Genomic DNA, 27,080 nt, shown 5'->3' on the forward strand with positions numbered 1-27,080 from the left:
TTTCCAGATTTTCAGCATCTCACCATCGAGCTTTTGTGACTTATCCTGTATGACATGTATATAGCTGCACAGTATAATGAAAATGCTGTAGTTTTATTGTGACCTTTTTATTAAAACTTTAGCTTAGCTGTTATAATCTTAAATAGCTTATAAAGTCACATATTTCAAAGTATCTTCCTCAAAAGTGGCTACGAAGCACAATGCAACACGACATATAAAGAACCAAAAAGCATACAGAAAGCTATATTTAATTTTAATAACATGACTAATCAAGCTCTGCCATGCTTGTCGCATCAAAGATTTAGATTCATAGCATCACATTATGAAGCTAAGAGTGAAAAATGAAGCAAAGCAAAATAAATGAATGTTTTAGAAATTACAGTTCACAGCATCATACAGTGTTATTCATCATAATGACAGCTTCATAAGAGGCATTTATGGTATGCTCAGAAGTACGTCTCTCGATGTAGCACCACTAAGTCTCAGAGAAGTTCAGGAGTTTGAATTTTTGTTTGCTTTCCGTCATGAAGAGCTTGTTAACTGCAACTGTTTCACCCTTTGGAAGCTCAATTCCACTTCATCAGACAATGAGAAGCCTCGTTTGGCTCAGTACCATCAAGAAGAAGGGGGGGGGGTGTTAAAGAGAAGAGGAGGAATACATCTAGGAACAACCATACATTAGAGGAAGAGTTCAGATCAATGAGATCATGGGTTCCTGTTATGTAAGTATTCATCAATACATAAGTTAAGAAGTGATTTCAATCACATTCTTTTAATCTGATTAACAAAATGAACGTATCACTAAGAATGTAATATACAGAGTGAGCACAAAGTTTATACACAACATATGTCTACTTAAAAAATAATAGGAATCCTTTTGCAATCTCATTTCAAAATAAAATCACATACATTAAATTTAAGACTAAAATAAATAATTAAACCAATAGTAAATTATGAATATTAATAATAAATAAAGCATAGCATTTAGCATAATTTAAGTAGAGTTTACAGAAATTTTACAGATCTTTTTCCAAGATGTAGATAAGATGCACACATTTAATATATCCAAAAACATTTCCGGAAATTTATGCTTCAAAAGATGTGAAAAATAAAGAAGAAGAAATTTGAAAACTGATATCTATTTAAAAAAAAAAAACGTTTCAAAATTTTGCACGATTAAAATTGGGCTTACAACAGTTTAAGATTTAACATATTTAATAATTTATATAAATAGTCATTTGTGATGATAGATATAACCTGATGGTTGTTATGACCTCGTTAAGAAGTTTAAGAAAATCAAATGCTACTTATTTCATTATTTTATTGGGTTCCTGAGTGTTTGAGCTGCTCATTAAAGGGAATTGAAGTGAACAAAGTGCCTACTTTAAGAGTTAAGTGTATGTGTTATGGTCCTTATGATGAAATATTAATTAGCTGCTTTATCTACATTTACCTGATGCCAACCATCTAACACGTGTTCAATTTAAAAAAAAAGAACAAATAAAACATGATTTAATGATTTTATGAGAAGTGGAAGAGTTTGCTAACTATACTAGCTTCACACTAGTTGGCTAGCGAAGCTAACCTATGCTGAAAAATAGCATTCCTACACAGCGTGTAGTAAAAATATTTAAAATAAATTAAAAAATAATACATACACTCATCATACACATCTGCATATAATATTTTCATGCTTTAGATTCAGAGAATTGATGATGGTGTTGCACTAAAATCCGTATCCTCACAGTCTCGTACGGATTACACCGCGTAGCTAATCTATTTTTACGCTAGCTAGCGCTGCTTTGTCGCCATCGTGTTGTTGCACACTCCTTGACCTTTAACCCTGGTAGTGAGCTAAAGCATTAGTTATGCTAGTTAGCGCTTTCCCTCAGGATCTGGATTCCTGTGGATGGTTTGCTTCTTTTTCTGTGAGAGTAATGGAGCGTGCTGTGACAGATCGCGACAAGGCGCTAAGCAGCCGCACTGAGGAGAATAAAGGACACAAAGACGGAGGAATTATAGCGTCAAAAGGCAGGGAGCGAATGAGGGAGGGAGCTAGGGGCACTGACGGAGGGAGAAAAACATCTGCTCTAACTTCTTCTTTTAACACATGCGTAAAATTTAAAGTGAAGTTAATCACTGTTCGCTAGTGACACACTCTGAGTGTCCACTTTGTCACACCAAATTTCACAATTAATCAGCGAATTTACGTTTTAATAAAGTACACTAGACTAGAGCAGTTTCCCTAAACTGAGGGAACGACTAGAGAAAAAAAGGGTCAGCCAAAAACAACTAAAAAAGCCTGCATCTTGTTTTGGTCTGGTTGTGTTTATTTTCAAATTGCCAGAAAATAAAGAAATATGAAATGAAAAAAAGAGAAAAAAAAAAAGTGTTAAACTCCACACTCAAATGCACAGAGTTTAAACCCTGTGTTACAGTCGATTCATTTACAGGAATTAATATTGGAACGTTTTATTGAAATTTAGATGTCTTTTGGTAAAATATAAAATTTATCATATAAAATTTGGTGCAATGTATCCAAATCCGAAGTGATTTTCGATAAAAAAACAAAACAAAACATATACAATTTAACAATTTAACCTCAATTTGAAACACTTTATTTTCTTTATTCAGTAAATAAATGGATCAATGAATGATAATAATAATATCAGCATTTAGTAAACAATTAAAACAAAACAGCATGTAATAATTCATGTAATAAATTAAATCATAAATTAAATCTACTTTATATATATATAGTTATAAAAGAAGATAGATGGACAGATAGATAGATAGACAGTCACGCTGTGTTTTACAATTTAACGCTTAAATGTAGCATTAGTGAGGGGCTACATGCATCACATCACTGTGACTGTGTGTGTGTGTGTGTGTGTGTGTGTGTGTGTGTGTGTGTGTGTGTGTGTGTGTGTGTGTGTGTGTGTGTGTGTGTGTGTGTGTGTGTGTGTGTGTGTGTGTGTGTGTGTGTGTGCGTGTGTTCCCAAGTTGTTACGCTAAGCTACAATAATTTCCATGCTAATTGAACTTTGCCCACACACACACACACACACACACACACACACACACACACACACACACACACACACACACACACACACACACACACACACACACATTTTGAAACAGGGTCTACTTTATTGACTTGCAAATCAAAAATAAAGTGAACAGTCTCTCTCTCTCTCTCTCTCTCTCTCTCTCTCTCTCTCTCTCTCTCTCTCTCTCTCTCTCTCTCTCTCCTCATTGGTCCTTGGAGATTCCATAGGGCACTATGTAGAGAATAAGTGGAAGTGAAGTGATGCAGTGAGCCATTAGGGACGATGCAGGAGGTCCTGCTCACCATCGAGAAACCGTAAGATTTAGGAGGAAGAACACAGAGAGAGAGAGAACACAAAGGTAAGGAGAGATTATTTTCAGAGAGGGTGTTTTTTTAAATAAGTGATACTTATTACGCAGCACTAGAAAAGTAGCTCACACTCTCACAAACTCTGTTAAGAGCGTCAGCGAGCACAGAACATTCCAAAGGTTTACAAATAAATTCGGATTCAATTTGGTTATTTTCATTTCAAAAAAATTCTCTGTGTGTGTTTGTGTGATGGCGGTTGTTTGCGGGGGGTTGGGGAGTTGGGGTGGTAGCCGTGAAAAGACTTGATTAACACACACAATAATGCAGCATGTTGGCTCATTAGCCGTGACAAAATGGTGTGTGTGTGTGTTTGGGGGCGAAGAGGTTCTTGAGGTTTGACCTTTGACCCTTGGATCTCATTGAGCTCAGTAAGAATGCTGTGGATTTTGGAAAAATGAGAAGCATGGGAAAGTGTTTTGTTTTCTTTCTTCTTTTTTTTTTAAATGAGACATGGGAAAATTTTTCACAATGTAGAATATTATTTATTTGTTTATTTGTTTGTTTGTTTGTTTGTTTGTTTGTTTGTTTGTTTAGGCTTTTTGTTCAAATGTGAGTGAGTGAGTGAGTGAGTGAGTAAGTGAGTGAGTGAGTGAGTGTTCATGCCATTTATACTGTCATACAAAACATCCTAAACTTAAATTTTTGTTTACCTTGGGTTCGAGGAGCAGCAGGTTTGACCATGTTCGTGGAGAAACAGAGCTTCACTCAGCTAAAATAACTGTTTACTTTAGTGTCGTTAGAAAGCTACAGTATTAGAGCTTTTAAAAGAGCTCTGTTTAACCGTTAAAACGTATAACTCATGTTTGTCTTGGAGATTCACAAGTACAGATCTGGCAGAGCCGCAAAGAAAGAATGTGATCATGACACCGATGTGCTCTTGGTATGTTTGAACTCCATGGGGTTGTGCAGATTGGGAGGTTTGGCATTCAATAAATGCAATAAGATTCACTAACAGAACACTGATTTGCGATGCTACTTCTATTTAATGAGTTTAACTTACTTAACTTACTGACGTTTTTCTTGAATTTACTTACTTAAGTGGAAATTTTGCCCGTATTTTAAATACATTGATCCACGGAGAATTATCTTCAATGTATTAAATGAAAACATGCGTTGTTTTATTGCTTACTAAGTAAAGCCAACCTAATTAATTAACCAACTAGTAATCTTTCCTTGCTAGTGAGGAGTAAGAGGCGTAAAAATGCATGCTGCATAAAATTCTTCAGTCATTGAATTTGTAAACCACACAGCTTTGTAGGACACCTACGAAGGGTTAAAAGTCAAACGGCGCCGCACAGAAGAACTGGAGTGTTGTGAAAGAGCGGCTGTTCTCTCTGTAGTGAAGATGAAGTGCACACTAAAGGTCTGATGGAGTGTGAGACTCGGAGATGAACTGATGAATGGTGGGAGGAGATGTTTCTCTCCCTCACTGCTGCTCTTTTGTTTAGGTGCATTATTCTCCTCGCTCTCTCTGAAACACGCACACACACACACACACACACACACACACACACACACACACACACACACACACACACACACACACACACACACACACTGTGTTTTGCTATGTGTTAACTCCATAGTGAGCAGATGGTGTGTGTGGTGTGAGTTAAAAGAGAGAGAGAATGAGTCTAAAAGGTCATGGGGTCTAGTTTAAAGATGAAGAGAGAGACTGAAAAAGAATGAGGAAAGAGACAGGAAGAAAGACCAGGCATGGGGGGGGGGGGGGGTTGTAAGATATATATAAAGAAGAAGAAATATAAATAAAAACAGAAACAAAATATAAAGAAAGAGAAAACTAATAAAAGAAAAAGAAGAAAAGAGAATGAATAAAGAAAAAGATTGAAAAAGACAAGGTCTAACTCTGGTCACGTGTTACTTCCCGCTGTGTTCCACTTACGCCTTTGTGTGTGTTTAAACAGGTAACCGACAGTGGACGAAGAAAGGACAACTGACAAGTGAACGAGTGGAGTGAGAGTTCTATCTGCCCTGTCATGGCACTCTGGGCCCTGATGCGAAGTGCACACTTCTTCAGCACCATGATCACAGTGATGAGCTTAGTGACAGTGTCTCAGGGGGACACAGGGGACAAAGGGATGAGCTTGAGACCCCTGAGGAGAGAGAAGAGAGGATGGGTGTGGAATCAGTTCTTTGTGCTGGAGGAGTACGCTGAGGACAAACCACTCTACGTCGGAAAGGTGTTAACACTGTAACTATATACTGTACTCCTACTGATATCACACCAAAACTATTTACATACAATTTATTAGCACTGCAAGCACACAGCTGTATTCTACCACTAGCACATCTACTATATTTATACCAATTATAAGAATAAACTACACTTCGTCTATACTAATATACTAGTAACTATACTGACACTACAACCGCTACGTATATATACTATAAACTAATATTTTATATTACGCTACTAATATTAAAGTGTATCCATTCCACCACTACGTATGCACCATAACACTATTACTCATAAACATACTCTAATATTGATATTGTGTGTGTGTGTGTGTGTGTGTGTGTGTGTGTGTGTGTGTGTGTGTGTGTGTGTGTGTGTGTGTGTGTGTGTGTGTGTGTGTGTGTGTGTGTGTGTGTTTTAGCTTCACTCAGATATGGATAAAGGAGATGGATCTGTTAAATATATTCTATCAGGAGAAGGTGCAGGAACCACATTCACACTGGATGACAGCACTGGTGGGGAAATGCACACACACTCATATAAATCTAATTTTCTCTGTTCTAATAATTATTGCTCATGATAATAAAAATAAGGATGATAATAACAATATGTGTGTGTAGGTGATATTCACGCTGTACAGAGGTTGGATCGTGAGATGAAAGACCAGTATATCCTGCGTGCTCAAGCCACTCATCGCCACACAGGCCGTGCCCTCGAACCCGAGTCCCGCTTTATAGTCAAGATCCAAGATATCAATGACAACGAGCCCAAGTTTCTGGATGGACCTTACCAGACCACCGTTCCAGAGATGTCTGCTGTCGGTAGGCTTTACAGAACATTTAGTGTGTGTGTGTGTGTGTGTGTGTGTGTGTGTGTGTGTGTGTGTGTGTGTGTGTGTGTGTGTGTGTGTGTGTTTGTGTATGTGTGTGTTTGAGAGACAACATATATATAGACTGGGAAGAAACAAGAAGTTACTTGTAATAGTCTAAAAAAAAGAGTTTAAACGAATTCCGTCTTCTTCATGAATGTTTTTTTTTTGTAGTCTTATCTTTTTATCAATTTTATTTTCTTTCTTTCTATCCCATTTTATTTAGTACTATACTAGCTATCTACCATGCTAACTATCCACAAATGTGTCTCAGGTGAAACCATTGGACAAGAACAATAGTGTTCATTGGCCTTTTTATGGGACATCTCTTGTAGATTGCTTAAAATTAGATTCAGTTTAATTAAACACTTGCATATATAATTTATTTATACCATTTCACAAATTGCAACAACATGCGCTACATACACAGTTCATATACTGCTCAGAATGTGCGTCATCTCTGCTTATTTTTCTGATTATAGGTACGCCTGTGATTCGGGTCACGGCTATGGACGCTGATGACCCGTCATACGGTAACAGCGCTCGAGTGGTGTACAGCGTTGTGAAGGGACAGCCGTATTTCTCTGTGGACCGTCTCACAGGCAAGACAGACACTTAAATACTGCATTTTTATGTCATTAAATAATTAAGGACATTAGCTAAGATTTTGCTAAATCTAAATAAAAACATACACCACATATTAGCTAATAAGCCCATGGTTATTATAAAAAAAAAAGAAAGAAAGACACATCTATTGTGGACCCATTGAATATTTAGCTTAGCTTGCATATCTAACTCACTAACTAGCTAGAACAAAAATGTATTTTTGTGCCACAGATTTTATTACAATAGTTCTGTACTGTGGTTTTACAATGTTAATGGGTTGTGTTTAAAAAAAAAAAAACATTATAAAGGGGAAAACCGGAAAAATCTTAGTTTTTGTCAGCCAGGTTCATGAAAGCGGGAAAAAAGTCACTTTGATTAGTCAGATACACAATGATGGCCACTAGAGGGCGGTGTGGTTTGGGTTTCCTCAGGTAGAGTTATGACGTCTTAGTTATGTTAGCATATAGCAGTTACCTGATTACCTGGTGTAGAAAATGTGTATGATAAAATATAAATAAATAAATAAATAAATAACATGTATATATTATATTACCATAAACAGTGAGTTTATAAAAAATATTATCACAATTATTATGATTATAATTAATATTAGTGTTAGAGTACAGGTATTGATATAACTGAAAGACAACTGAGAACTGATATAAAGATATCAATAATAATGAAATCTGCCATATGAGACTTCTTATACTGTTTTCATTTCTGTCTGTCTGTAGGTGAGGTGCGTGTGTCATTGCCTGATATGGATCGAGAGGTGAAGGGTCAATACGAGGTCATAATTAAGGCTAAAGACATGGCGGGTCAGCTGGGAGGTTTGGCGGGAATGACGACGGTCAACATAACTCTTAGCGACGTCAACGACAACCCTCCACACTTCCCTAAGAGTGAGTACTCTATCACTACTAACCCTAAGAATCGGCACTCTTACCACCCTGAAGTTGATTGTTTTTCCTATAACAGCACGTCCCCAAGTGTTCTTATATGTCTCGTGCCATCGCAATTTGGCATCAATTTATTTAAAATGTATCATACATTTACACAGTTATACTGTAGTACAGCCATCTGTGAAACATGTTAGTTCCAGTTCTCACTTATGTTCTGGCAGCTGTAAACAGTCATTCTCTCAGAAGCCTCTGTTACAAAGCACTGACATTGGAGACTCCTTCAATTACTTCACTTAACCTCACCCTATAAACAATTAAACATGCTTTTGAATCTGTTTATATGTATCATCAGTCATACACATCCCTGTAAGGGAGCCGTCATTATAGAAATGCTAACGTATTAGAACAAGCATGTTAAAATAAACACGCATTATAGAAAAATGGCTGCTGACCTATCAGAATCCTACAGCATTGTGGTGTAAATAGTAGCTAGCTTGCTAACATTTATTGTCTTTCAAAAAGAGGTGTAACAAATTCAACGATGGTTCAACACACACCTAATTTAAATATAAATCTGACCTGAGGACAGTATTAGTTCCAAACTCAGGGCAGTTTTTTCAGAATAATCATGGAGATAAAGCCAAGCAAATTAAAATTTGATCAGCCCACTAGGGGGCACTTTTGACTTTTGTTTGTTGTGGATTAAACTTGCTAGCTAACTGAAAATCTTCATTAACCTTGCCTTCTTTCAGAGCTCTATCAGATAAGCATACCAGAATCTGCTCCCATCAGTTCTATAGTGGGCCATGTCGAAGCTCAAGATCACGATCTAGGCATCAATGCAGAAATGCGCTACAGATTGGTGGACGGAGATGGACTGGATGTGTTTGACATCAGCACCGACTCCACCAACATGTATGGGGTCATCACTGTCAAACAGGTACTCTAGAAGTCAATATCTTTGACCTTATCCAACTGCTAAAGTTCCTTAGGTCTCAGTGTGTGTCTCTGTTTCAGCACCTGGACTTTGAGACGAAGCGTAGCTACACTCTAAAGGTGGAGGCTGCTAACACGCACACTGACAAACGTTTCTCTGCTAACGGGCCATTTAGTGACATCACCATGGTGCAGGTGGGCATAGAGGACGTGGATGAACCACCCCAGTTCAGCTCCATGCTTTATTATGCTGAGGTTCGTGAAGATGCTGAAATCGGCACTGTGCTGATCACCATCTCAGCCCGAGACCCTGATGCTGCTAACAATTCCGTACGGTAAGAGAAGCTACATGCGGGTTCCCAAACATTCAGTGCTTGTAATAAAAGTAAAATTGAGCCTGATATGCTAATGAGTTAATTTATATATCACTCTGTGTGTACATATTGATCAATTTTGACATTTCTATAAACTGTAATGTCCGTCTGCCTGTGAACAGGTATATGATTGATCGTGTCAGTGATCCAGAACAGTATTTCTCAGTGGAAATGTCCAGTGGTTCTCTGATGACTGCACTTCCTCTGGACAGAGAGGATATCAGCTGGCATAATCTCACTGTGGTAGCCATGGAGACAAGTGAGTGCACACACAAATACCTATGAAATGTAAAATTTTGATTCATGAATCATTAATTTTGACACAACTCTCTGATGTGAAGTGTTTTAAATGCTATATAAAATATTATGATTAAAAAGGGACTCAGCGACGTGACGTGTGTGTTGTGTTAGATAACCCACTGAAGACAGCGAGTGTATACGTAAATATAAGAGTTCTAGACGTCAACGATAATCCACCATTCATAACTCACTATCGTGAAGCTATCTTGTGTGACAGCACAACTTCAGGACAGGTATGAATTTTTGGAAGTAAATACATCAACATGAATGTGTGTATTTTGAATTTCTGTACCTGAGGTATGTATATATTGTCTCAGCTGGTCCAATCAATAAGAGCCATAGATGCGGACGAACCGATAGGAGGACAACGTTTCCGGTACACACTTACTCCTGAAGCGCAGAAAAATCCCAACTTCACCCTTATAGATAACCATGGTAACTGTCTCACTCTGTATTATTCCCATTCTGTTTTGTTCTCACATTGCCCCAGTCAGCCTGTCTAACTATTTGTCTGTCTCACGCTGTCAGATAACTCAGCGAGAGTCCTGACACGGCGGAGTGGCTGGGTGTCTCCGAGTGTGTACCATCTTCCCATCACTGTGTCTGATGGAGGAGTGCCAACGCAGTCCAGTACACACACCCTGACCATCCGAGTGTGTGAGTGTGATGCAGATGGGGATGTCTCATCTTGCCATCATGCTGAACCTCACACACTTCCAGCTAATCTGAGCACAACAGCTCTAACCACCATGCTCACCTGCGGCTCCATCGTGCTCGGTACTGATTAGAAATTGTATTATTGGGTAGTGTTTAGGGTGTAGAGGGCTTGGGTATTTAGTATGCAGGGTTTAGAGTAGAGTGTTCAGTTTGTGTTGTTTAGGATGTAGAGTTTAGGCTGTAGGTTTGAGAATAGTTAGGGTTAGGTAGATTAAGTTAAGAGATATGTTTTATGGTGTAGGATTGGGGATGTAGGATTTAGAGTGTAGAGTTTGGCGCAGTATTGAAGTAGGTGTAGAAATTGTGTTAGTATAATTTAGGACAGTATTGTGAACGGTGTAGATTAGGGTAGTATTGTAAACAGTGTAGATTTTGTGGTAATAGATTTTGGGGCAGTATTATGAAGACATTAATGTAATGATGGTGTTTCTCTTGGCAGTGATGCTAGTGCTCATGCTGTTCCTAAGCAGTAGCAGCATTAGTAAAAAACCTTTCCCCAGTGATGAGGAGGAAAACGTGCGGGAAAACATTGTCCATTACGATGATGAAGGTGGCGGAGAGGAAGACACAGTTGCATTCGACCTCACCAAGTTGTGGAAGACACACACGGAACCGCTAAGCTACGCTGAACTGGTGCTTAACAGCAATAAACCACGATATGTTGATGTTGATAAAAACAATGTAAAACTACGACAGGAAAAGCAGCCTGAGATCCAGAGTCTGTCGTGCTATGTGTCTCATACAGATGCTAAGTACAACTCTCATGCTAACGGCAGTAACCTGTATGGCTACGTGCTGGCCAAGCTCTGTGAGGTGGACATGGATGCGGAAGCACTGGCGTATGATTCCGTGCAGACATACAGCTATGAAGGCGAGGGGTCCATCGCAGAGTCACTCAGCTCGCTGCAGTCTAACGACGATAATGAACATGATTTTGATTATTTAGACCAGTGGGGACCAAGATTTCATACACTCGCAGAGCTTTATGGTACCAGTGAGAGTAATGTTTAGCAGAAATTTGCAGAAGCATGTTGTTGCCATGGAGATACAGCAAATAATTGGGAGATTCGGAAACAATGACACATCTGTAAGGTTGTTTACAGTTTCAGTACATTTGTAATTGATTTATTGATTTACAGTAGTTAATCATGATATCTCAAGGGGGCACGTTAGCCTCACACCTCCAGGGTTGGGGGTTCGATTCCCGCCTCCTCCTTGTGTGTGTGGAGTTTGCATGTTCTCCCCGTGCCTCGGGGGTTTCCTCCGGGTACTCCGGTTTCCTCCCCCGGTCCAAAGACATGCATGGTAGGTTGATTGGTATCTCTGGAAAATTGTCTGTAGTGTGTGAGTGTGTGAGTGAATGAGAGTGTGTGTGTGCCCTGCTGGCACTCCGTCCAGGGTGTATCCTGCCTCGATGCCCGATGACGCCTGAGATAGGCACAGGCTCCCCGTGACCCGAGGTAGTTCGGATAAGCGGTAGAAAATAAATGTATGAATGAATGAGTGATATCTCAGACAATACCATCATTTGATCAATTATTATGATTCAATTACCATCGTGTGATTCAATTCTGATTCTTCAGAATCAATTTTAAGAATTGTTAAAAAAAAAAAAAAAGCATACCACTTTTCCAGTCTAATTCCTATGGAAATTGTACCTACCATACTTCATGAATTGTCACAATCTCGCACAATTCTGATTTTACTTCACTTGGGCGTTATTTTTTTTTAATAAACTTAACAAGAAATTACAACTTAATTCAATTGATCCGATTCAGAATCATTTAAAAACATCATTTCAAAACAGATCAAGAGATCAATTAGGCTTAGAATAAAATAGAATAACCAATAAATTGTTAGATATAAGAATTTTCTGTGGTGTTATTTATTTTTTTCAAGTTATAATAAATTATTTGATGTAAATGTGCTCACTTTTCCTGTGAGACTGAATGAAAGTGTTATTGTGTGTATCTACAGTTTGTCTGCATAATCAGTGGTTGATATTCAATGTATTATGGGTTTTTAGTGTTTACCTAAGGTTAGCATCACTGAACATTTCTGATGCAGCATGCCAATATATTTTAAAGTAGATGTATTTTTGTATGCTTCATAATAAACTGTGTTCTCTCACCTGGGCTTCATCACTTGAAAAAAATAGATTTCTTCTTCTTCTTCTTCTTCTTCTTCTTCTTATTATTATTATTATTATTATTATTATTATTATTATTATTATTATTATTATTATTGCACACAGTCTAATATGTTATTGCTTCCATATTAACAGGAAAAATCCTGAGAGTTGATGCAGTCAACTTTCTGTATATGAATGTTTATTTAAAATGAGAGAGAGAGAGAGAGAGAGAGAGAGAGAGAGAGAGAGAGAGAGAGAGAGAGAGAGAGAGAGAGAATCACCCAGAAGGAAACTGCCTTTCAGCGGAAAGCACAAATGTGATGGACATTAGTTTTTTTTGCACACTATTTGGCTAGCTCATTCATTGTGCCCCAAGTCCCTAGCGATTAGCTCCAAGCTCACTGTGCAGGACAATTCGTTCAGATAATGAATGGAGTTTTCTCATCTTTTGGGCTTTATTACTAAAATACCATTGTTGCATTAGACCTCAAGAGGAACAAATCCATAAAACACAAGAGCTGGAACATTTGAGTCATTAATTTATTGTAAAGTGTAAGCTAGTAAATAAATGATTTACTTAATATTAGTTACAGTGGTGTGAAAAGTGTTTGCCCCATTCCTGATTTTTAATATTTTTTTTTTTGCACATTTGTCACACTTTAATGTTTCAGATCGAACAAATTCATTAGTCAAAGATAACACCAGTAAGCACAACATGCAGTTTTTAAATGAAGGTTTTTATTATTAAGGGAAAACAAAATCCAAAAACTCACATGGCTCTGTGTAAAAACGTGCCCCCCCCCGCCCCCGCCCCCGCCCCCGCCCCCGCCCCCATTGCAAAAAATCACTTGAAAAAGACCTGACTGACAAAGTGAAGTAGACCAAAAGATCATCAAAAGTTACACCATCATGCTGCGATCCAAAGAAATCAAGGAACAAATGAGAAAGAGGAATGAGGAAGACTTGCTGTGATAAATGGAACCATGAATTCTGCTGTCTACCAAAAACTCCTTAAGGACAATGTGCGGCCATCTGTTCATGACTTCAAGCTGAAGCGAACACACCAGTAAGACCACCTCTGAAAGACTGAAGGAAAAACCAAATGAAGACTTTGGAGTCCTGACCTGAATCCTATTCAGATGCTGTGGCATGACCTTAAAAAGGCGGTCCATGATTGAAAACCCTCCAATGTGGCTGAATTACAACAATTCTGCAAAGATGAAGATGGACAAAAAAATTCCTCCACAGTGTTGTAACAGACTCTTGCATGTTATCGCAAGCGCTTGACTGCAGTTCCTGCTGCTAAGGGTAGCCCAACCAGTTATTAGGTTTAGGGGCAAACACTTTCACTCACTCACTCACACTCATCTTCTACCGCTTATCCGAACTTCCTCGGGTCACGGGGTGCCTGTGCCTATCTCAGGCGTCTTTGGGCATCGAGGCAGGATACACCCTGGATGGAGTGCCAACCCATCGCAAGGCACACACACACACTCTCATTCACTCACACACACACACACATACACTACGGACAATTTTCCAGAGATGCCAATCAACCCCCGAGGCACGGGGAGAACATGCAAACTCCACACACACACAAAGCGAAGGCGGGAATCGAACCCCGACCCTGGAGGTGTGAGGCGAACGTGCTACCCACTAAACATTAAAGTGTGACAAATGTGCAAAAAAATAAAAATATTAGGAAAGGGCAAACACTTTTTCATACCACTGTACATGTATGGTGAACTGAAATGCTAGTCACATTAAGAAAAAGAAGCCCTTATTATTGCCAGACGTTACATGTGTATCTCAAATTAGAAGGTCATGGAAAAGTTAATTTATTTCAGTAATTCACTCACTAAAAATGTTTATTGGTCTTAGGAAGTACTCATAAGACCCGCAGCCCGCAACCTCCGATCTACCAGCACTGCTCGACTGGTTCCACCATCTCTCAGGGTAAGAGGCAAGTATACTACAAGACTCTTCTCTGTTCTGGCACCGAGGTGGTGGAATGAACTTCCCCTAGAGGTCCGGACAGCTGAGTCACTGGCTATTTTCAAGCGGCTGTTGAAGACCTACTTATTCAGGAAACACTTCAACTAGCACTTCTTTCCTTATCATTTGCATTAAAAAAACAACAACTTTTTCATTGTAACTTTGAACAAATGTTTTAAACTCATGGTATCTTAAGTATGTAACCTAGTGAACCAGCATTAATGTATTCACTGTTAGAGATTTAAGCACTTATGTAGGTTGCTCTGGATAAGGGCGTCTGCCAAATGCTGTAAATGTAAGTATTCACATTTTTTGAAATAGTGAATTGGTGGGTTTTTGTTAAAATGTGAGCCAAAATCACAATTAAAAGAAGCAAAGACTTAAACTGCTTCAGACTGTGTGTACTGAATTTATATAATACACAAGTTTCACTATTTGAGTTGAATTACTGAAATAAAATGAACTTTTCCACAACATTCTAATTTGTTGAGATGCACCTGTACATCACTCGTCATGGTGCAATAAATGGAGCAGAGGGAAATGGCCCATCAGTACATATTGATGTTGCTGGGGCTTGAACCCTAATCTACTAATCAGAAACCCAGACCCTTAACCACTTTGAGCCACCACTGCCCCACTGTTAACTGCTCAACAAATTGGATGATCAAATGCTGAAACATGCTGCTAGAACATTCATTTAGCAATCCATAATCTCTCCGAAGCTTAACTTCACTTGAGCGAAGGAGGGGGAACAGCCTGCAATTAGTTGCATTATTGGAAATAGCCAGGGCAAGGAAATGAGAACATGCTATACAGAACTGAAACAGGATACCCAGCAACCACATCTAGAACAGCTTTCCAGGTCCAGACATGGTAGCAGCAACTGGAAGTACTTTGCTTTAATGTTTGTATATGATTTACTTTTGGTCTTTGTACACTTATTAAACTGACTATGAATTACACAAGAACCAACCAAGAATGCAATAAAAACCATTGTGAAAGTTACAGGACCACAAATTCAGCTACTACACAATACGTTTATTTCCCCAAACAACCAGATGGTACACAAGTCTAGGTGTCGTGTTACAAGTGTACAAATTAATTAACCTTAGAGCTAGATTAAAAACTCAAAGCCAAATTAGTTTAGTATTGGCCTTTTAAAAAAAAAAAAAAAAAAAAAAAGAAAAAAAAAGCAGCCAGATTAGGAGCTTGTGACCAGGCTAAATTAAATCTCTTCTCCAAACCACTTTTCTGCTAGCAACCAAATTAATGGCAAATTCATTAAATTATTAAATCTCTGCAAAAATACAGACCACTTAAAAAAGATGAAGTGTGCAAGAACTTCACAAAACCAAATAAGGAAAAGGTGCTTTATTCAAAAGTGCTGTATTCACTGTATAAAACTGTGCAGTGTTTTAAGGGGGTGTAAAAATTGTGACATTTAAAACGTGATCTTAAAATGTGCCTTTGTCCAGTTGGTCACTGTGCAAATAGTGTCTTTAGTATCTTGTGTCTTTTCTGTGAACATCTGGAAAAGATGGAGGCAAGAAAATTAGGGAATTATAACGAGATTTTTTTTACAAAAAAAAAAAAAAAAAGTTTAACTTTCAAATTAACCTCAATCAAGTTTACAAGCTTCAAGATGATCTCTACCAGGTAACCACACAATCTGTACTTACCTAGTGATCGTGTGTACTGTTTTGGCTTATTTTGGGTCCTCACATTTCCTCCACTTTTGGTACTTTCACCATCTGACGCTTGAACACTTCCTCTCCCTGACTTTTCTAAGGAACAGCAACTTAGATTAGCAAAAGGACAATCAATTTGTTGTTTTGAGACAATGTCAATTGTAAAAAGCGCTATACAAATAAATTTGAATTTGAAACCGTCCTACCACCAATGAATCTCTGCTCAGCATCAGTCCATCCCTCCATTGCTGAAAGAGCCAGGTTTTCCTCATTTTTCCCCCAAGTGATGTCATTATTCGGACTACGTCTATTTTTGTTCCACAATGAAGTGGATTGTGAAGCTCTCGTATCCTCACACAAGCAATTTTGCTCCCTCAGCTTGGACTGGAGAGACATAGGGCATTTCTCCAAATGTTTACCCGAATGGGGATTTTGAACCTTGTACAATTGTGCCAAGCATTTTTTTGTAGGATATACATCATTTTCAGAGACTTCACTCATTTCCTTGTTTTTTTTGTTCAACTCAGTGTTTGCTTTAATAGCAGCCACTTTGCACCTAGCTTTTTTCTCAGGAGCACCCATACATGTGGCACACAATGGAGCCTTGCCCATATTCCCTGTTAAATGAGCACGAGAAACTTTGCGCCGTTTAATGCAACCAGCCTTGCTACTTGGACTACCAGAGCAGATGTCTGTACTGTGTTCCACCGAACAGCTTTTACACAGCTGTTCTTTGTGTTTGAGAGGTGACTCTGGAAACAAAGTCATGGTACAATCCTCCTCTTTAGGACCAAACTCAGCTACAACATTCTGGATGGTCATCTCCTCTTTCAATTTCTTAGAAGCAGCATTAGGACTTTGGGGTCCACACTGGACTTTGGTATCCTGATGGGTTTCAGATTGCCCCTCTGCCAAGTTACCCAAATTGCTGATTTTCTGAATATTAGAGGATAGTTTATTGTAATATTCATTACCAAACTCTGCTAGTCTACTGGCTGAAAGAAGCAATGGTGAAAAGGATTCAAAGGAGGTCATCGAGTCTTGTCCATCAAGTTCAATCACTGCTCCAGTTTCCAGCAAACATGGTGTTGCATCTGCTGGTGACTTACTCGATTGTTGAGCACTCTCAGCAGGAACCTCCATTACTGTGGGAAGGGATTGTTTCCCTGGAGTCATCAGGCCATTTTGCATCATCCACTCTGATGTAGGCACATAAGGCATCAAAGACTCTACGGACCAAACGGAGGCATCCATCTGCCGAAACTCATCCAGACACTGCAGGTCAAGGGGTAATCGCAGGATTTTAAAGTGAATGTTCTTGGAGTTCCCGCACATATCCTGGGCACTGTTTACCAAGCTTGGATCCCCTTGAACCACCAGTGTACTGTTGACCGGTTCAACAGGTGCAACAATTGAGCCTTCTAGTGTGTTCACAGAACCATTCGGGGGACAAGAAAGCATTAGAATATCTGGGCAAGGGTCCTCCAAGTGGCTGTGGTCTTTTGTACATTTTCTTTCCTCATCCCCAAAAGGCAAAGGTTGAAAGCATCTTAGGACCATATCTTCTGCAGATCCTACATTACACTGCAAGAGCGCTCCATCAGCACTGCTTGCTAGCTCAGTGGTCTCCTTGGAATGTGTGATTTTCATTGCAGCAGAAGGGGAACCACTACACTCAATCCGCACCTCCTCCGCTTGGAAAAGAATACCATTTTGAACAGCAGTAATTTTGGCAGTATCTCCAGCCATTTTGTCTAACATGGAACAGCCCCTTTCAGGACAAGCAGATTGGTCATTTGGGATAGAGGAGAGAACACTACTAGAGTCAGTACTTCTTCCAGATTCAGAGCTGTTCTGAGTGCTTTTTACAACATTGTATCCCTGTTGTTGAGAGTTGGCAGAAACAGGCTCAGTTTGAACTTCTGAACTGACCATGACACGACCAGATGGGGTCATGTGCTGGTAGCGGAATCGGCGAGCCTGGTACGCCATTGCAGGTGCTAAATGGGGGGCCCTCATGCGTCTGTAGTCAACCATGTGCAGCTGGGTGTGGGGAAGGATGTAGCCAGGAGCTTCAACATATGAAGCAGGTGGGAAGGGTGGCAAAACCATGCCATAACCTTCAACAAAGAAAACAAAGATTAAAAGACAAGATTAAAATTATTTACATGCAAAGGAATCTGCATTAGCTATAAAGATACATTTGGCCATATTGACAGGGTCATTATAGGAACTGAATATTTCTAGACAAACATGTATTTTTGTTACAGTAGTACTTGAGTGCACAGTTCACTTTGAGGGTATTACTATATTTAATTTTATTTTAAAATCACTGCAGGAGTATAAAAAAAAAAAAAAAAAAAAAAAAAGTTATGCATGCAACCCCAATAGATACTAAGCCACTTTAAATTACAAGCAATTTAATTTCCAGAGATTTTTCCAGAAGTCTACACTAAAAGCACCAAATGCTTTATTCAGCTCTTAAAGGAGTAAAGCAAATATTGAGAACAATCAGTTTAAGAATAGATAGGAGCCATACAAGGTAGCAAGATCTGTTGCAGTAAAAAGCACTGTTACACTCTTGCAAACTGCAGAAATCCTCAACTTAACCAAGAACAGAGTACCTACCCAACCCTGGGAAGCCTCCATAGGGGACATAAGGCATCGGCATGGGCCACTGGCATGGTAAGTAAGGCTGTGAGGGTTGAACATAGTAGAAGGGCCAGTGGCCTTGCTGTTGACGGTCAAAGTGAGTTGGATTGGGTCCTCTGTAGGAATTAGGGCCAGTATGTCTAGACCCCTGCATTGGTGTCATGCCAGAAGGAATGCCTTGAGCATGAGCTTCAACTCCAGGTGGAGGCTGGGAAGCGGCAACAACCATATCTTCAGCTTCTTGACAAGAAACAAGCAGAAAATCTGAGGAAAAAGCAAACAAACAGTCAGTTGGTTGTATTAGCTTGTAAGGCTACTAGAAAACAGTTGCAAAGTTACAGACAGACACAAGCAAGCTCATACTCACACAAATAGTTTGTACCTTGAACAAAGAAAAATACCCAAAGCAGCTTCGTCACTTAAGCTTAAATAAATGAGACGTCGTTACTGATTGGCCAAAAGCAAGTCCTGTGATTGGTTGAGTTCTGGATCATGTGCAGCCACATTCTAGCCAATCAACAAGGCCTACATTTTCTGTTCTGGTAGACTTTAAAACAGGAAGTCTACATCATTTTCAGATTTACATTTTGATCCATAGAACCTTAAACCATTTGCAGGACATTTTTGCTGGGGTTTTTTTTCACAAAATGTACTTCTCCCAGTCTCAATGAAACTCTATTTTTTAGATCTCTTATTCTTTCAGATAGATTTCATATCTGTTAATTGTTAAACTATGGTGAACTGGTGAACTTTTAAATGAGGGTGAAGTGTGATTTAGTCTAGACAAATAGGTAACACAAATAATTTGCAGACAAAATTATCCTGATAGCCAATGAGAAATAATATCAGGTGTGAGATCACCTGGAAACTGTAGATTTGTCCCTGTTATTGTAATCCTAATCATGATGACTGGCTAGTACCCATCCCATGACTTTTAACCACAATCTGCTCATACTGAACATTCTGTAAACAAAGTCTTTACACTTCTACCCATGTATACTGTCATGATTTATATTCACACTATCCAGTGTCACCCAGATGAAGACTGGGTGTCATCTCAGGGAGTTTGTCTTCTCCACCCTTGCTTGTTAGGGATCTAGATTACTGTAAAGCTGTTCTGTGACAATATCAGTTTTTGAAAGCATTGATGCACAGATACTGACACGGTTATCTAGGACTGATCAATGCCTGTATTTGTATTACAAAAGATATTCCAAGATATTTCAGATGAGGCAATATGGAGCTCACATGGATAAAGATTCCTAAGAAGTTGTTAAGATGTTCCTGTTCCTTGATGGGTGGTACATCTGCTGTATTTAAAGTTGGTATTATACCTGAAAAACTAATTCAGGGTATATAATAAGATCTTTAAAAAAAACACATGTACCTTCCTAGGTACAAGATAGGAAAAATACACTTTGGCGCTTTTATGCCCAAAATGTTTGATTTCTTCACAGTTTTGTATTTTTCTGTTCTTTTGTGCATAATATATTTAGCTTTATTTAATGCAAATTAACAGAGCATGGTGGCTTAGTGGTTAGCATGTTAGCCTCACACCTCCAGGCTTGGGGTTCGATTCCCGCCTCCACCTTGTGTGTGTGGAGTTTGCATTTTATCCCCGTGCCTCGGGGGTTTCCTCCGGGTACTCCGGTTTCCTCCCCTGGTCCAAAGACATGCATGGTAGGTTGATTGGCATCTCTGGAAAATTGTCCGTAGTGTGTGATTGTGTGAGTGAATGAGTGTGTGTGTGCCCTGTGATGGGTTGGCACTTGATCCAGGGTGTATCCTGCCTTGATGCCCGATGACGCCTGAGATAGGCACAGGCTCCCCATAACCCGAGAAATTCGGATAAGCGGTAGAAAATGAATGAATAATGCTCATTAAAAGTGAAATTCAACCATATAAATGCTTTATTGTAGAGAGAATCCAGAAAACATTAACATCATTTCAATTATTATTAGTTGCAGATTTAAGCACTTCAACAGAGACACGAAGGAGAAAACAAGTTTAATATGAACACAGGAGGTGCAGAAGGTGCAGGTCTTTTTAATACAGTGAATTCTAACCATGGCGACTGTGCAACCCAAAACTCACTCATAGTTGAAACATACTTATTCATATCCAAACACAAAAATAACAAAGTGCGTTTGCTGCCTCTATAGATGACGTGAACTTTGTGATGTTTAACATCGTGCTCCTCCTCTTTTAGTGGTTCCTGTTAAAGGAGGAGAAAAACACAATGTAAAGGATTACAAATCACATTAGTGCACTTTCAGGAGAGAGAGAGAGACCTACTGACAGAAAGACAAACAGAAAATAAAAGTAAATAAAGAGAAGGATACAAAGAATAAAAAAAAGATAGAAAGCCTAGAATGATGATTTATTTAGCTCATTACAAAATACTAAAATAATAAAAGCAGCAAGAAAGAAAGTTTCAGATTGTACTGCAGCCTTCACTGAAATTGTCCACAATACAGGGGAGTCTCTGTATGTTAAACTCACATGGGAGAAGAAAGAGCGTAGTGAATATTAAAGCATTGCTAGGTCTTTTATGCTATTACTTAAAAATAAAAAAGCCTGTAAATGGGTACAGGAGTTTGAGAGAGCATTAAAGTAATATGGGATTTGTTGGAAACAAGTATCGTGCATCCTGTCTAAGAAATACTAAAACATACTATAAATACAAATTATTCTGCATAACTATTTGTCCAATGCTGGTGGAATATGAGAAATCACACCTGCCTTTTGTCCTGGGGTACAGAAGCACTTCCTGCTCTTCATCCTCATGCTCATCATTATCATCTTCCTCATTTCTGGAGCTTTGACACCCTGGAGGTTTACAGCGAGATTTTCTGTGACCAATTTTTTCTGCAGAAGTAAAACGTTCACAACACAATGTTACATATTAAAGCACATTTTCCCATTAACCAGTATAACCATCACACAAACTAAATGATTTGTGACAAACATAAAAGACTATTATAGTATGTACGTGTTAAACCGGTAAATTAAAGGAGTAAGCATCGTTTACGTGGTCGTTGTGGTAAGGGCTGAGCTCTGCATGCTTTTGCTCTTACGCCGTCCCTGAGCAGCTGATCCGAGATCACTTTGCACCGGCGTTCTGTAAACCAATAAATCGTAAGCGAGCCGCTACAAGCTAAATTGGTGAATTTAAATCCATCAGTGGTCAGACTATAATTTTTATATCTCTTGTACTAAAGTCTACACCTGCTCAAGTTGTGCATCATAGGAACCAAAGAGGGGCCAAATTAAAAAAACAAAAGTCAAACTATAATCATTTCCATAACAATAAGCAAAGTTGACTGCACGTCCATAATACACACAATTCAAATAATTCTCATTGAATTTTGTATTTACTTCACAGAAAACACTCTGACTTGATTGTTAATGCTGAGATCATTCCCTTGTAAAGCAGCATGAATTCTGCTCTCACACAAGCACAAGCACACGTTTCGGCACAAAACCAGGTAGACATTCCAACAAGATCACAAGCCAAACATACTTCCAATAAGACCAACACAGAAATTAATAAAACAAAACTGATGTTTTTCTAAAAACCTGTGGTGTGCACTGAAGACGATATGCTGCCTCAAATATTGACTGCAAGTGTACCGATCATTTTTAAATCAGCATTTAAACAAAAATGAATTGAAAATATGTCTAAATGTGTATACATTTTTTATACATATATATAATATTTAAATTTCAGATTTAAACTAGACGCACAAGATTTATTAGAAAATTATTTAATGAAGTCTGCTTCAGGTCTAAATGTGTGAGTGAGCTATGTGCCGCTTAGTTAGAATCCCTTCAGCTTTACCTGGGCGAGCGCTAGCTGCTCGGGGGCTCTTCTCTGTTGAGCACAGGGATGTCTCACAGCATAAATGCTCAGAACGAGATGATTCGTGCTGACTTTCTGCCTTCTCTCTGTGATGCTCCGTTTGGAGTTTGTGTCTTATCTGGGAGTGTGTTTTTCTGGTCGTGTGACCTTTCCCCACTGTGTTTCGGAGACGATGTTTGACCTTGACCTCGTCTGAATCTTCCATGTCTTCATACCGGCATATTTTGGTCCTGCTCAACTCCTTGAAGGTGTGCGAGCCGCACATGGCGCACGTCAATCTCTTGGGATAGAGCAAGCACAGGTCAGAACTGTGGCATCTTCTAGACGCGACTTCAGCAAGTTTCCCTCTGCTGTAGATTCGAGTTGGAAACAGGTCAATGTCGTCTAAATCAGTGGACAGCAGCTCATCGTGAGATGAGAGCTCGTCCAGCGATGGACTCAAGACACTGACACGTTCGTGAGCAAGCTGAGGAGGATGATAAGTGTAATTTAACGGTGAGCCAAGTGATGGAGGAGTAATGCTGGCTCCATAAACACCAGAAGAAATCACCTTCTCAAACGGCAAATGGAGGATACAGCATGAAAAGTCATGCTGTTTCTGGATTAGATTTTGATTTTCAATCTTTTTGGTTAAAGAATTGTGTGCAGGAGAGGACTGGGATGAAGGTCGACTTGCAATACAACTATTCCACTCCAGCTCCTCATTGGTTTGTTCCAGCTCTTTATCTTGTTCCTTCTCATCCTCATTTTTCTCTTGACAGCTACCACTCGGTGAGTGACTCTGAGAAAAGTCTGAGTGACTCTCTGAGCAGTCATGATACCCTGCCTCCTTCTTTTCTTCCTCTTCCCTTCCTGAAGCCAGAGAGGAGTCCTCCTCTTGAGTGGCATGTCCACCACAACTTGTTCCTCTATCATCATCATCCACCATGTTGGATTTGCTAATCAGCTTATCTCCCATGATTAAACTTTCTTCCTCACACTTTGGTTCCTTGGTTAAAGGTGACAGACTTCCAGATGTTTGGGAACTGTCGCTAGCACGGAGTTGATCCAGACATTCTATGAGTTTATTTAAGGCCTCGCTTGGGTCCGTTTGTGCTCCTACACACGTCATCTCTCTCGGGGCAGCTTGGCCATGTTGGTACTGTCGAAGAGAAGCATCACATCCGGGGGCATGCGGGAAGCTTCGCTCGTGTATCCTTCTGTAATCCACAGGGTGCATGGAAGCCTGAGGCATAACATAACCTGGATACTGCATGTAGGAATAAGGGAGCATGTAGGGGCGACCAAAATGGAAGGCTGAGAAAGCAAATCATGACACCAATCATTAAAAAAAAAAATTATTTAGCATTATGCAGTATGTATTTAGTATTTAACATGCAGGTGAATCTTTCCTTTGTAACATGTAGCAATTTATTCCCTTTTTAATTCATAAAATGCAATGAACCTTCAACTCTACCAGTAGGCCATAGCTCTCATGGTTTGCTGTGTCTTACCAGATCCAGGGAAGCCTTGCTGGCTGTAAGGGTGATTCATCTGCCATTGATATGTATAAAATGGCTGCACCGCTGGCTGAACATAGAAGAATGGCCTGGGATGACTGCCAGAACGTTCACCTGCTGCAGGCTGTGAGGGTTTGCTTAGTTCTGTTGTATGAAAACACAAAGTTGTTTTGTATTTTTTATTAATACACATCACCACACATGAATAAAAAAAATTTAAAACAATGATTGCATGGTTTCTGTGATTTCTTTCAACTTGTTTGGCACTAACCGGAGAAATGTTTAATTATCTTGTAAAAAAAAAAACAACTTACATAAGTACTACAAATACCTGTGATGCTTTTACAAAAGCATATGGTTATGCAGCATATACTCTTTTTATGTATGTTTTCTGGAGTAAAATGTAGGTTTTTTCCCCTGATACCCTTATCCATGTTAGAAAAAAAGAAAAAAAGGTTTCTCCACCATAATATGCTTTGCTGGACTAAAATGTTAAATGGGGTAGTTTTTTGCCCAATTTGCCTCTTAGCCTGACAGGGATTGGTTTGTCTTCCAGGTACAACTAGGAAATAAGATCAAATAAATCAAGCCTGATTAGCTTGAATGAGCCTGGAAACCAGCTTGAGCCTGTAGGTACCGTATGCAAAACAAATCAATCTGGCCTAATAAGCAGACCAGACAAATGGACCAGCAAGAACCAACCTATAAGTGTCCTCTAAAACCATTAAACCAAAGAAGCCAGAACCAGTCTCACCAACCAGGCTAGCCAAACAGACCAGCTTTATCCTGAAGGTATCCAAAAACTCCAATACCATCAGACCAAACAAGACAAATACAGCTTGACAAGCCAGAACTCGCCTGCATTTGTTCAAACACAATTGAAATTAAAAAAAAAAAAAAAAAGCCTGAGCAAACAGACCAGTCAACAGGACCTGCAACAGCCAGTAGTAACCTACAAGTGTTCAATTCCCCCTCTAATATCACGCTAAACACTCTGACCAGCCAGAATCAGCCCACAAACAGGCCTTTAAGTATACAAAGGCACTAATACCATCTAATCAAACAACCTTGACCAACTAGAAATAGTCTCACCATCCTGACTAGATAAAAACCAGCCTGTCATAAACTCATTCTAAAACCAAACCATGAAAGTGCTCAGAATGTTTTTCTTAAAGCCTTACATAGTGTTAGGTTCAGTTGCTATTTATTAATTAATTAATTGCCTTCAGGAAATTATTGTGAGTTGTTAATTATTATTATAATACAAACACATATTGTTTTTATATGAAATCCAAGATACTGGCTATATATTTTTACTACACATCACCAACTTAAATGTTTACGTACATTGATGGCAAACTGTCTGTCTTTGAACAAAAAATAAAAATAAAAAATTGTGGAAACTAGCAAAAAGGTGTTGTCGATATTAGCCGCACTGATAATTGTAGTAACAAACTGTTGTATTTACCGTCCATGACTCTAATCGCCGGAAAGTGGTCCCTTTAGAGCAAACTATAGTTACAGATGCCACATAGGAAGGAATATTTTCTCACCAAGCCAAAACTAATCACAAAAGTAAAATTATTTTTGCTAATTAGCGTGTAAGAAAAGCGCACGCAGGTACCGGAGTCCAAGGTGTGTTGAGTTTATGATGTCCACCTGTGAGTACTAATGAATACACTGTGAGCTCACCACAGCTCTGAGAAATATGCTGGATAAAGATGTTATTTTTCTTATGTTTATCATGGACAGAACAAGGAAATACTCCATTTTAATTAGTGCCTTTTTTTAATTTAGGAAAAGTTACAGTAAACTAATTAAGTAAGTAATTTATAAAAACAAATACATAAATAAAATAAAATACACTGTATGGAAGGCAAGTACAGATTTGAGATGATTTTCTTTTTATTAAAACTATATTTCAACTCACATAATAACAATAACTGTTACATTATTGCATTATTTTCGTCCATATGTTGTTCTGCATAAAAGCTAAACCAGTTATTAATTATAATGTTAATAATACATGTAGAAAGTCCTATTTTATTTGCTGATCCAAGTGATCTGACTCACTGAAAAGAGCTGGAATGCTCACCAATTATTGTGAATCACTTATCAGAGAAAGGAAGCTAATTATAATACAAAATAATAATAAAAAATGCATATAAAGGATGCCTAGCTATACAGCTTAGTGAGTGGCGCACCCTGGTGGAAGAAATCTTACTAACATATAAACTTGAGGAAAGGGGCGTGTCCGATCGTAAGGGGGCGGGGAAATCAGATGTCAGATCAAGAAGAGTTGACCGAGTTTTGTCTTTCCAGAGTGAATGTGCAGAATAAAGGAACTCTTATACTTTACATTTTTTGTGTGAACAAAAGTCACATCGATTTTCTGTAAAAACTAAGCAACTGTCTTAGTTTATACTGAGAATAGTGTTGGAACACACAACACTATTCTTACATTATTTATTAAAACACATACTTATTTATATTTCAAGTTGCACATTTTTCCACTGTACATACAAACTGTTTATATTATATACTGTATGTGTTCGTGTCTTGTCAGTGTCATTCTGTGGAGCTTCTGTCACTAAAACAAATTCCTCGTATGTGAAAACATACCTGGCAATAAAGATCTTTCTGATTCTGATTCTTAGTGTCTTTATAATAGTGTTTTTTTTTTTTTTTTAATTATTGCTAGCATAAAAAGATGTACCAAAGTCACCCTGATAAACTAATCCAAATTGAATTTTGATTATGTGGACTGTCTGCCATAACTGGCCCAGTGTTTGAGTGGATATTATGGAAACATATATTAAAACAAGCGCATTAATAAAACCAGAACTAGTGTGTACTAGTGCAAAGTACAGTATGGGTCAAAGCGTGGTGTTATGGACAAAGTCACTGCCACTGTAAAAAGGATTATATGTAT

At 38.7% G+C, this 27,080-nt stretch overlaps 3 protein-coding genes across 10 annotated transcripts; 1 reads left to right on the forward strand and 2 right to left on the reverse strand.

The window, feature by feature from the left end:
- The first annotated feature begins 5,418 nt into the window (after positions 1–5,418).
- On the forward strand, positions 5,419–11,453 carry LOC113662201 (cadherin-20-like). Its single transcript, XM_027176941.2, has 12 exons — positions 5,419–5,622; positions 6,040–6,133; positions 6,239–6,439; positions 6,969–7,088; positions 7,827–7,994; positions 8,747–8,934; positions 9,012–9,265; positions 9,427–9,563; positions 9,716–9,837; positions 9,922–10,039; positions 10,133–10,381; positions 10,761–11,453. The coding sequence occupies exons 1-12, from the start codon at positions 5,419–5,421 to the stop codon at positions 11,330–11,332; spliced, it is 2,427 nt and encodes an 808-aa protein (XP_027032742.2). The 3' UTR covers positions 11,333–11,453.
- A 4,350-nt stretch (positions 11,454–15,803) lies between these two features.
- Positions 15,804–19,258, reverse strand: buc2l (bucky ball 2-like). Its single transcript, XM_027176838.2, has 5 exons — positions 19,155–19,258; positions 18,764–19,051; positions 16,342–18,255; positions 16,127–16,231; positions 15,804–15,975 (listed from the first exon to the last, which is right to left on the reverse strand). Exons 2-5 carry the CDS (start codon positions 19,014–19,016, stop codon positions 15,947–15,949), a joined length of 2,301 nt encoding a protein of 766 aa, XP_027032639.2. The 5' UTR covers positions 19,017–19,051; positions 19,155–19,258; the 3' UTR covers positions 15,804–15,946.
- Positions 19,259–20,679: 1,421 nt separating this feature from the next.
- On the reverse strand, positions 20,680–25,818 carry LOC113662171 (bucky ball-like). Of its 8 annotated transcripts, none has more exons than XM_027176887.2 (6): positions 25,617–25,818; positions 24,143–24,292; positions 22,629–23,945; positions 21,819–21,908; positions 21,530–21,655; positions 20,680–21,002 (listed from the first exon to the last, which is right to left on the reverse strand). In XM_027176887.2, the coding sequence occupies exons 1-6, from the start codon at positions 25,621–25,623 to the stop codon at positions 20,971–20,973; spliced, it is 1,722 nt and encodes a 573-aa protein (XP_027032688.1). In that variant the 5' UTR covers positions 25,624–25,818; the 3' UTR covers positions 20,680–20,970. The 8 variants fall into 8 exon arrangements, with proteins under 8 accessions (XP_027032688.1, XP_027032689.1, XP_027032684.1 ...); XM_027176888.2 differs by having other exon boundaries at positions 25,496–25,632; XM_027176883.2 differs by lacking the exon at positions 25,617–25,818 and adding an exon at positions 24,903–25,023.
- Positions 25,819–27,080: the final 1,262 nt, after the last annotated feature.

Source organism: Tachysurus fulvidraco, chromosome 8 (genome assembly GCF_022655615.1).
Source record: "Tachysurus fulvidraco isolate hzauxx_2018 chromosome 8, HZAU_PFXX_2.0, whole genome shotgun sequence".
In the NCBI taxonomy this organism is placed as follows: domain Eukaryota; kingdom Metazoa; phylum Chordata; class Actinopteri; order Siluriformes; family Bagridae; genus Tachysurus; species Tachysurus fulvidraco.

Excerpts from the sequence above, each read along its gene's own strand:
- LOC113662201 (XM_027176941.2), top strand. The coding sequence starts at position 5,419 with ATGGCACTCTGGGCCCTGATGCGAAGTGCACACTTCTTCAGCACCATG. Across the intron at positions 9,564-9,715 it reads TGTGGTAGCCATGGAGACAA|ATAACCCACTGAAGACAGCG; the intron begins GTGAGTGCACAC and ends GTGTTGTGTTAG. Across the intron at positions 10,040-10,132 it reads CACCCTTATAGATAACCATG|ATAACTCAGCGAGAGTCCTG; the intron begins GTAACTGTCTCA and ends TCACGCTGTCAG.
- buc2l (XM_027176838.2), bottom strand. The coding sequence starts at position 19,016 with ATGGTTGTTGCCGCTTCCCAGCCTCCACCTGGAGTTGAAGCTCATGCT. Across the intron at positions 18,256-18,763 it reads TGGAGGCTTCCCAGGGTTGG|GTTATGGCATGGTTTTGCCA; the intron begins GTAGGTACTCTG and ends TCTTTGTTGAAG. Across the intron at positions 15,976-16,126 it reads ACAGTACACACGATCACTAG|ATGTTCACAGAAAAGACACA; the intron begins GTAAGTACAGAT and ends CATCTTTTCCAG.
- LOC113662171 (XM_027176880.2), bottom strand. The coding sequence starts at position 24,582 with ATGGATAAGGGTATCAGGGGAAAAAACCTACATTTTACTCCAGAAAAC. Across the intron at positions 24,293-24,479 it reads CTTTTGTAAAAGCATCACAG|AACTAAGCAAACCCTCACAG; the intron begins GTATTTGTAGTA and ends TTCATACAACAG. Across the intron at positions 23,946-24,142 it reads GCAAGGCTTCCCTGGATCTG|CCTTCCATTTTGGTCGCCCC; the intron begins GTAAGACACAGC and ends TTGCTTTCTCAG.